The 9,863-nt window shown below is 39.9% G+C and overlaps 1 protein-coding gene across 1 annotated transcript; it reads left to right on the top strand.

The window, feature by feature from the left end:
• The first annotated feature begins 2,598 nt into the window (after window positions 1-2,598).
• Window positions 2,599-9,389, top strand: LOC147983525 (uncharacterized). Its single transcript, XM_087540761.1, has 2 exons — window positions 2,599-2,838; window positions 8,985-9,389. The coding sequence occupies exons 1-2, from the start codon at window positions 2,599-2,601 to the stop codon at window positions 9,387-9,389; spliced, it is 645 nt and encodes a 214-aa protein (XP_087396887.1).
• The last annotated feature ends 474 nt before the right edge of the window (window positions 9,390-9,863 follow it).

Here is a 9,863-nt window from a genome sequence, read left to right on the forward strand (position 1 = left end):
ACTAAATCTTCTTACACACAATGACATGTGGCATCCTGACCACCTATAGTACCAGAGCAATCGGAGGTCATTGACACTGCCGTCATTGTTGCCATCACCGAGGTTGTCGTCGTGGCTGTCGACGAGGGAATTATTGCATATGTTGTCTTGTCATGCTTCGTCGACATGCCTATTGCCAACATCATCGTTGGGGCCTTGTTGATCGCGGGTTCAAGTCTTCCCTATGCCCGTCGTCATGGAGGAGGATCTACACTGCTCAAATTTAAGGAGGTCGGGAGAAGTTTGAGGAGTAACTCCTCAAATTTTTAGAACTAAACTTTTGAGGAAATGGCTAGGTGGGAACTATCTGAAAGTTTAGTTTTCAGGGAGTTAAAGATCTAGAGAAAGGACCAGAGATGCTCTGAATTATGAAACCGGGTGTTCCAACCCCTCAAATTTGAAAAAAAAAACAAATAAATCCTAGGCCACTTAAACTTCCTACCGTCTTAATAGTGTAGATGCACTATTTAACTGTTGGGAGTGCAAACATAAATTAGGAAAGAAAATCTCTGGCTTCCCAACCAAGATCAACCGCATTATCGACGAAGCAGCAACATGTTCATCACCGGTTGGAAGAGTAAATAACATAAAACTACCACAATTCAGGTTAGGGTTCCCAGAACTACCAATTTTCAAATTTGGACAAAAAAACTACCACTTTACAAGTACTCCCTCTGTTCGGAATTACTTGTCTCGAAAATGGATATATCTAGAACTAAAATACATCTAGATACATCCATTTCTGCGACAAGTAATTCCGAACGGAGGGAGTAATATGTTAAAAAAAACCCTACCACTTTCTATTAGTTGGCGGTTGGGACAAAATTAATCACGATTTTGATAGGCATGGTGCACCCATCTGGGTTGACGAGGCAGAAAAGTCAACTCGGTTAGTGCATATATTTTTTCGAAAAGTCAAACCTCATCAAATTTGACAAATTTATCAAGAAAAACATTTACATCTAGAATGCTAAACACATATCATTAAATTCATCATAAGATGTAGTTTCATATTTTATATATTTGGTATTATAGATATAAATAGTTTTCTCTATAAGCTTGATCGAACTTTTCAAAAGTTTGACTTCTTAAAAAAAATCTATGCACACTATATTATGGAACGGAGGGAGTACTTTCTAGCTTTGGAGTTCATGCAAATTCAGAGTCGACCATAAAATATCTTGAAGATACCAAGAAGGCATACCTGATCCACCAAGGTTTAGGTATCTAAAGCTTACATGGTGCAGATGCAAGTGCGAGTGAAATCTTTTTGAGGTCCATTATGTGCTTCTATTATGTTTCTATTATTCTTTTCACGATAAATACATGGAACTTTTTGGTATGTGAACATTTTCTTAGAATTCATGGTATTTCCACAGATAGGACCATTTCGTTCTAAAAATATAAACATAGCTATTGGCATTTATTTTTAGGTGTGTGAACATATCTTACAAGTTGTCTTAGCAAAATTTAAAATAAGATTAAGCATTTTACTTTATATGTTAACATGGTTTTAGTATGTTATTTAATAAAATCATTACTCGAATAATTTGTACTATTTATTTTTTGATAAAAGGGGTCACCCCTCGATTTTCTTTAAGAAAACCAAGCAGCCTGATAGAAACTGTTGCAACAGGTGTTTCTGCAAGACATATCCGGATAAGAGTATTTCTGCAAGACATGTTCGGATAGGAGACATAATTTTCGGGGGGGATTTATCCTAATTTTTTTCCTTTCAAACACCTGTTGCAACAGTTTCTGCAAGATCATGTTTTGCATTTTCATCTCTGCATGTTGTTTCTGCATTTCTAATTGAAGGTTTTTCCTTTCCATATCACTGTCCACCAGCTCTTTCTCATCCATAGCAATTCTGGCATCTTGCCTAGCATTGTTTTTGATAAAAAGCAGAAAAAACAAACTATGCTAACGGGCCAGGCTTATGGATGGCCCATTTAGCTTTATCTGGAGCCGAAGCTGCAACACCGGTTGGTCTCCCTAGTTAGCGTAATAACGGATCGCCTGCACCGCCTGTAGGACGCAACCATGCATACCTCCGACCGCCATATATCTTCAACCTTTTTTTTTTGCACGTGACTCTTGGGGTGTAGACTTTTAGCGCGTGCGCAACCGGAATAGCTGCTCCAGCGGGCGCGCGAAAACCGCGTGCGCGGCATACGTAGTCCAGCGCGCGGGCCGAAACGCAATCGCGCGCCGCTTATTTGCTGCGCCCGCTCCCGCGCGCTGGACTCTCGCGCGCTCGCTCGCACCTCCCACCTCCCCTCCAGCCGCGCCGCCGCCGCCGACCGCGCCGCCCCGCGACCGTTCCGGCGCTTCACCGGCCTATCCCCGCCCCGCGCGCGCTTTCTCCGGCCCTCCTCTAGGCCCGCCGCCCCGCGCGCGTGCTGGTCCGCCGACGAACAGCGTCGGCGCGCTCGCTGCCGCTCAGCGCCCGCAAGGTGTTCGACAAAACGCCTAGAAGGTATGTATTGCTCAAAAGCCATGAATTTCATGCATGTTGATTGTAGTTTTTTATTTATAGCATAGTATTCAACATTGTAGATGAGTTCGTCGTATGATTCTTCCGAAGAAGAATTTGATATGGAAGAGGAGGAGGATCTTGCAATGATCCTAGCTATGCATATTAATAAAAAACCGAAGCACGGTGGTTTGGTTATGGGTCGGCAAAAAATTTGGAGGGATAGGATCGATGCCCACAACAGATTGATTAGGCATTATTTTGCGGAGAATCCCACATACCCCGAGTCATATTTTCGTCGCCGGTTTAGGATGAGCACACTGGTAGAAAAAGGGCCTATAGTCCCGGTTCGTAAGGGCCTTTAGTCCCGGTTCCTGAACCGGGACTAAAGTGTCGGTACTAATGCCCCGACCCTTTAGTCCCGGTTCAATCTAGAACCGGGACTAAAGGCCCTCCACGTGGGCAGTGCCGGCAGCCCAGGCAGGGGGGCCTTTGGTCCCGGTTGATGACATAAACCGGGACCAATAGGCTTCCACGCGTCAGCATCTGGCTGGAGCTGAGGTTTTTCTTTTTTTTTTAAAAAAAAGTGGCTGTTTTAGGGGTTTAGGGGGTTATTTTTAGGTTGTTATTAGCTAGTTAATAGAGAGAAGTGTCCTCTCTTATATCTTCATCCTTGGTTTACCTACGCTACTGCTATGTTCATTTCACCCGTAGATATATATATAATAACTCATGCATGCTCGCATCATACATCATCATATATAATAACAAGTCCTACTAATTAATCAAGCATCATCATACAATTTCTACTCGTTATTAATAATAAGTCATACGATCATCATCCTCATAGTCATCGAACCCAACCCTACATAATTGTTCTTAGCACATGATCATCAGTATCAGGTAGGACCTAAACACACTTAAGGTAAAATAGCATAAAACAATATAGACCCTGACTCTCCATTATGAAGAATGGAGATCATCCTGTCTCCAATTCTTGTGCCTCGCTTCCTTTTGCTTCCAAGAAGCTCCTTACGACTGTCCATACATTTTTTCCATCCTTTGATTGTCATGTCTCCACTTCTTTTAGAAATCCGGTATGGACAGTTGAGATTCGTAGGATGACCTGGATATATGTTCAAAACACGAAGGCTGCCGCCATTCTGATACATCAAATAAGGCACACAACCTCTGGGATAAGCTGTTGAAAAACATAGTAATAACTTCGTAGTTAGCAATGATGTACTAGTTTTAGAAGTATGCAAAAAGATGCACGGATGTCGTAATAGTAAAAAAACTTACCAGGGTATCTCCATGGTAGTTACCGTAGTTCAACACGTGCACTAGTGGCACGTATTGACCATAATGTTGAGGAGTTCGATTGTAGATATTGTAATTCTCAAGATCGTTACAAAATCCAACCAGATGAGTTTTCTCCTTGTAAGTTAACTCAGAGCCATCGGTGTAGTAAGTTCTATCTACCATCTTCTGCACATTCTTTGATACTTCAAAATAAGCTGTCAATGGAAATAAGGTGTCAACTATTTTGAAATGAACAATATAAATTAGTTAATAATTAACTATGTTTGAGAAACTCACATAGCGGTAGAACTAGGGGAGTATCAACAAGGACCCAAATGTCCATATTGTCTTGCTCTATTTCAGGATCACCAAGATCCATGGTGACAAGCATACCCTCATCAAAACCATACAATTTGTAAAATGCTTCCCAATTTTTGCAACCAAAATGAGTTACGCTCTCAGCATTATACAACTTTACTTCAAAATCCACATCATGATGGGTCCTTAGGTGAATTTTCTTCGTTTCAAAATTTTCATGGTCTTCAAAATCCATCCTCTCCAAGACATAGCGTCTTGCATGGCATGGGATAAACTATACTCGAATTGTAAAAGATGAAAATTACACGTTGAAATAGTTGAAGTCATGCTTAATTATGAAAAAAAACACTTGTCGTCGTTGCGTACCGTTTCAACTTCGAAAGTCTCCTCGAGCTTAATGCTGAAGCGCCGACCATCGTCCAGGTGAGGCCTGTCGCACTCACCTCGATCGTCGTGGCACCAGTCGCACTCCCCCGGGAGACTTTCGTCGTCCGATGATGACATTTCCTATACGTTCATAATTCAAAGACTAAATTAGATCATTATTATTCAACTAATCATATGCATATGCCTTGCATAGTGCTCTCCAATTTGAGCATTCAATAAGAAAAATCAAATCACAAAATAAAGTAGTAAAATAAACTACTTCTATAGTAAAATAAACCGCAAAATAAACTAGTTCTATTAATTTTCTTGCTAAAAATAAACTACTTCTATAGTAAAATAAACCAGTTTTATTAAATCAACTAGTTCAACTACTAAGCACTTACTATAAATAGAATAATGTAGTACTTACTAAAAATAAACAAGTTTACCTAGTTCTAACTAATTCCATTAAACACTTTCTAAGTAGTACTAATTACTAAAAGTTAATTATCGGGGAGGGGGGTATGTCGACAACGACATACCCGATAACAAAAAATAAGAAGAGGAAGAAGAAGAAAAAAAGAGGAGAAGAAGAAAGGAAAAGGAGAAGAAAAAAAAAGAAAAAAAAAGAGAAGAAGAAGGAATAATATAGGAGAACAAGAAGAATTCTTCTTCTTCTCCTCTATTCCTTCTTCTTCTCTTCTTTTTTTCTTCTTTTTTTTCATCTTCTTATTTATTTCTCCTGTTATTTCTCTCCTCTTCTTCTTCTCCTTCTTCCTCTTCTTATTTTCCTTTTTTCTCTCCTTCTTTTTCTTCAAAATATGAACATATACATAAATGACTTTGATCATACATAACGTTCAGATTCCTACACAATATGAACAAAATTACAACAGAAAAAAATAATAAAAATTCTATGAACAAAATAAAAATTCTATGAACAAAATTACAACAAAAAAATCATAAAAAATCTATGAAAAAATTGACATATTATTTGCATATATATGAACACACAAACTTTTGCATATGCAACAATAATATCACCAAAAAAATGTATGAACAGAAAAAAAATTCTAACTTTTGCATCTAAACTATACATCTAAATTAAGTACAACTAAATTAACTATACATCTAAATTAACTATACATCCTAACTATACAACTAAATTAACTATACATTCCAAATTAGGAAATTACGCAAGTCGGGGCGGCGATCGACGAGGAGGGGCACGGCGTCGGCGGCGAGGAGGCAGGGGGGCACGGGGCGGCGACGGCGACGGCGCGGTCGGGGGAGACGGCAGGGGCGGCGGACGGCGACGTTGAGGGGCACGGCGTCGGCGGCGAGGAGGCAGGAGGGCACGGGGCGGCGACGGCGACGGCACGGTCGGGGGCGACGGCAGGGGCGGCGGACGGCGACGGTGAGGGGCACGGCGTCGGCGGCGAGGAGGCAGGGGGGCACGGGGCGGCGACGGCGACGGCGCGGTCGGGGAGACGGCAGGGGCGGCGAACGGCGTTGGGGCAGCCTGGCGGCGTCGATGTGCTCGGCGTCGTCGGGGGCAACTGCGAGGGAAATGTGAAAATTTCCCAAGTCATTGGTACCGGTTCGTGGCACAAACCGGGACCAATGCACCCCTTTCGTCCCGGTTTGTGCCACGAACCGGGACCAAAGGCCACTTTTCGGCAGCCCAAAGGGCGGGAAGCGGCGTCCTTTAGTCCCGGTTGGTGCCACGAACCGGGACGAAAGGACCCCTTTCATCCCGATTGGTGCCACCAACCGGGACCAAAGGGCGTGTACTGGAACTGCCGCGGTGCGTTGGGATGTTTAGTCCCACCTCGCTAGCCGAGAGGGGCTCGGAGTGGTTTATAAGCCCTGCGGAGCCGACCACTTCGAGCTCCTCTCTACTGCAGGCTTACGGGCCTAAATCCACTCTCTGTGCCTGTGGGCCTACTGGGCCTACTGTGGGCCTGCATCCTGGCCCAACTAGCGGGTTTCTAGTCGTACGCAAGCTGTGGTGGCCCAGTAGGCGGCATTTTTTTAAAAAAAATCCAGTTTTTTGTTTTTTACTAACAGCAAAATACTTACTAGTTTTTTGTTTTTTACTAACAGCAAAATATTTATGAAATTCTTTTTGCTATTAAAGTTTCTTTTTGCTTATAATGTTCTAAACAGAAAATACTTAGATAATTTATTCTTTGTTGCTTTATTTATTTTATTTTTTTTCTACTTATAACAAAATACTTATTGTTAATATAAGTTTTTTTTCCAGATTTTTTGTTTTGTTTTCTGCATTATTCATTTTCTTTTTTTTTGCTTTATTTTTTATTTTAGGTCACAAAATTTGTTTATGAATAGTTAAATTTGAATAGTTTAAATTTGAATTTTTTAAGATTTGTGTGAATCTCAAGTTTGTGATTAACTTTACTAGTGCCATTAGTTTTCAAATTAGAATAGTTAAAATTTGAATTCTTTGAAATTTGTGTGAATCTCAAGTTTGTGATTAACTTTACTAGTGCCATTAGTTTTCAAATTAGAATAGTTAAAATTTGAATTCTTTGAAATTTGTGTGAATCTCAAGTTTGTGATTAACTTTACTAGTGCCATTAGTTTTCAAATTAGAATAGTTAAAATTTGAATTCTTTGGAATTTGTGTGAATCTCAAGTTTGTGATTAACTTTACTAGTGCCATTAGTTTTCAAATTAGAATAGTTAAAATTTGAATTCTTTGAAATTTGTGTGAATCTCAAGTTTGTGATTAACTTTACTAGTGCCATTAGTTTTCAAATTAGAATAGTTAAAATTTGAATTCTTTGAAATTTGTGTGAATCTCAAGTTTGTGATTAACTTTACTAGTGCCATTAGTTTTCAAATTAGAATAGTTAAAATTTGAATTCTTTGAAATTTGTGTGAATCTCAAGTTTGTGATTAACTTTACTGGTGCCATTAGTTTTCAAATTAGAATAGTTAAAATTTGAATTGTTTGAAATTTGTGTGAATCTCAAGTTTGTGATTAACTTTACTAGTGCCATTAGTTTTCAAATTAGAATAGTTAAAATTTGAATTCTTTGAAATTTGTGTGAATCTCAAGTTTGTGATTAACTTTGCTAGTGCCACTAGTTTTCAAATTAGAATAGTTAAAATTTGAATTCTTTGAAATTTGTGTGAATCTCAAGTTTGTGATTAACTTTACTAGTGCCATTAGTTTTCAAATTAGAATAGTTAAAATTTGAATTCTTTGAAATTTGTGTGAATCTCAAGTTTGTGATTAACTTTGCTAGTGCCACTAGTTTTCAAATTAGAATAGTTAAAATTTGAATTGTTTGAAATTTGTGTGAATCTCAAGTTTGTGATTAACTTTGCTAGTGCCACTAGTTTTCAAATTAGAATAGTTAAAATTTGAATTCTTTGAAATTTGTGTGAATCTCAAGTTTGTGATTAACTTTACTAGTGCCATTAGTTTTCAAATTTGAATAGTTAAAATTTGAATTCTTTGAAATTTGTGTGAATCTCAAGTTTGTGATTAACTTTGCTAGTGCCACTAGTTTTCAAATTAGAATAGTTAAAATTTGAATTGTTTGAAAGTTGTGTGAATCTCAAGTTTGTGATTAACTTTAGTGCCATTAGTTTTCAAAGTAGAATAGTTAAAATTGATTTTTGAGTCAATCTTTTTCCTTGCTATTTAATAGTAGGTGGCACTTTTTTTTGTTTTGTAGTGATTTCTTTTTTATTTTAGGTCACAAAAATTATAAACTTTCTGTTAGCTAGTGCCATTAGTTTTAAAATTTGAATAGTTTAAATTTGAATTTTTTAAAATTTGTGTGAATCACTAGTTTATGAATAACTTTACAAATATTATAGGCATTTTTTTTTCTTTTTTGCTATTTATTTTTTCATTTCTACTTAGAACTAAATACTTATAGTTTTTTAGTGATTTCTTTTTTATTTTAGGTCACAAAAAATAAAAACTTCTCTGTTAGTGAACATAGATGCACTTATAGAGAAAATTAAACATAAATCCATAATTCATTTCTATTTATGAATTTAGGTCCAATTTTCCTCTATAGGTGCATCTATTTTCACTTTGAGAGGAGCTCAACAACGCAGAGAGGGACGGGCTCATAAGCAGGTGTGGGCGCCCTTTGTTTGGCGAGGTGGGACTAAACTCTAGGTGCAACGAGGGCGAACCCTTTAGTCCCGGTTCGTGGCACAAACCGGGACTAAAGGGGAGCCTGTGGTCCTGGTTCATTCCACGAACCGGGGCCAATGGTGGTGGGCCAGGAGCCAGGCCCATTGGTCCCCGTTCGTCCCACCAACCGGGACCAAAAGGTCCAGATGAACCGGGACCAATGGCCCACGTGGCCCGGCCGGCCCCCTGGGCTCACGAACCGGGACCAATGCCTCCATTAGTCCCGGTTCTACACTGAACCGGGACTAATGGGCTGACCCGGCCTGGACCATAGCCCTGTTTTCTACTAGTGGCACCGAGTTGTTCAGGCGCATTGCAGAGAAACTAGCGAGCCATGACCGCTTTTTTCAGCAAAGGAGGAATGCCGCCGGAGAGCTCGGGCATAGCACCTTTCAGAAGGTGACAGCCGCTTTGCGTATGTTGGCATACGGTATACCGGCTGATCTAGTTGATGATCACTTGGCTATGGGCGAGAGCCAAGCCATCATGTATGTCAAGCGCTTCGCAGTCGGAATTGTGCAAGTGTTTGGCGAGGAGTATTTGAGATCTCCCAACGCTGAAGACGTCACAAGGCTTTTGGCGATGAACAAAGCTCGCGGCTTTCCTGGCATGCTTGGCTCAATAGATTGCATGCATTGGAGTTGGAAGAATTGTCCAAAGGCATGGAATGGGCAATTCCACGGCCAAAAAAGGGTTCCACTATAATCCTTGAAGCGGTGGCCGATCAAGAGACTTGAATTTGGCATGCATTCTTTGGAATTCCTGGATCTTTGAATGACATCAATGTTGTCAACCGGTCACCACTGATGAGTAAGATTGCAAATGGGGAGTTGCCACCGGTGCAGTTTATAGCAAATGGCCGTACATACAACTATGGCTATTATCTAGCGGATGACATCTATCTAAAGTGGCAAACCTTTGTCAAGCCATTGAAAAAGCCAGAAGGTAAGAAAAATCTTGATTTCCACAATGCTCATGCGGCGGCTAGAAAAGATGTGAAGAGAGCTTTTGGGATTTTGCAAGCCCAATTTGCTATTGTGAGAGGACCGACTAGATTTTGGGATCAAAAGATGCTTTGATACACAATGCACGCTTGTGTGATCATGCACAACATGATCATCGAGAATGAGCGTGGTCAAGATGTAGACTACTCTCAGTATGAGCTCTTGGGATATTCCG

The sequence above is a fragment of the Triticum urartu genome, chromosome 2A, assembly GCF_056163025.1.
Source record: "Triticum urartu cultivar PI428250 chromosome 2A, HENAU_Tu73, whole genome shotgun sequence".
Lineage (NCBI taxonomy): Eukaryota > Viridiplantae > Streptophyta > Magnoliopsida > Poales > Poaceae > Triticum > Triticum urartu.

Excerpts from the sequence above, each read along its gene's own strand:
- LOC147983525 (XM_087540761.1), top strand. The coding sequence starts at position 2,599 with ATGAGTTCGTCGTATGATTCTTCCGAAGAAGAATTTGATATGGAAGAG. Across the intron at positions 2,839-8,984 it reads GGTTTAGGATGAGCACACTG|TTGTTCAGGCGCATTGCAGA; the intron begins GTAGAAAAAGGG and ends AGTGGCACCGAG.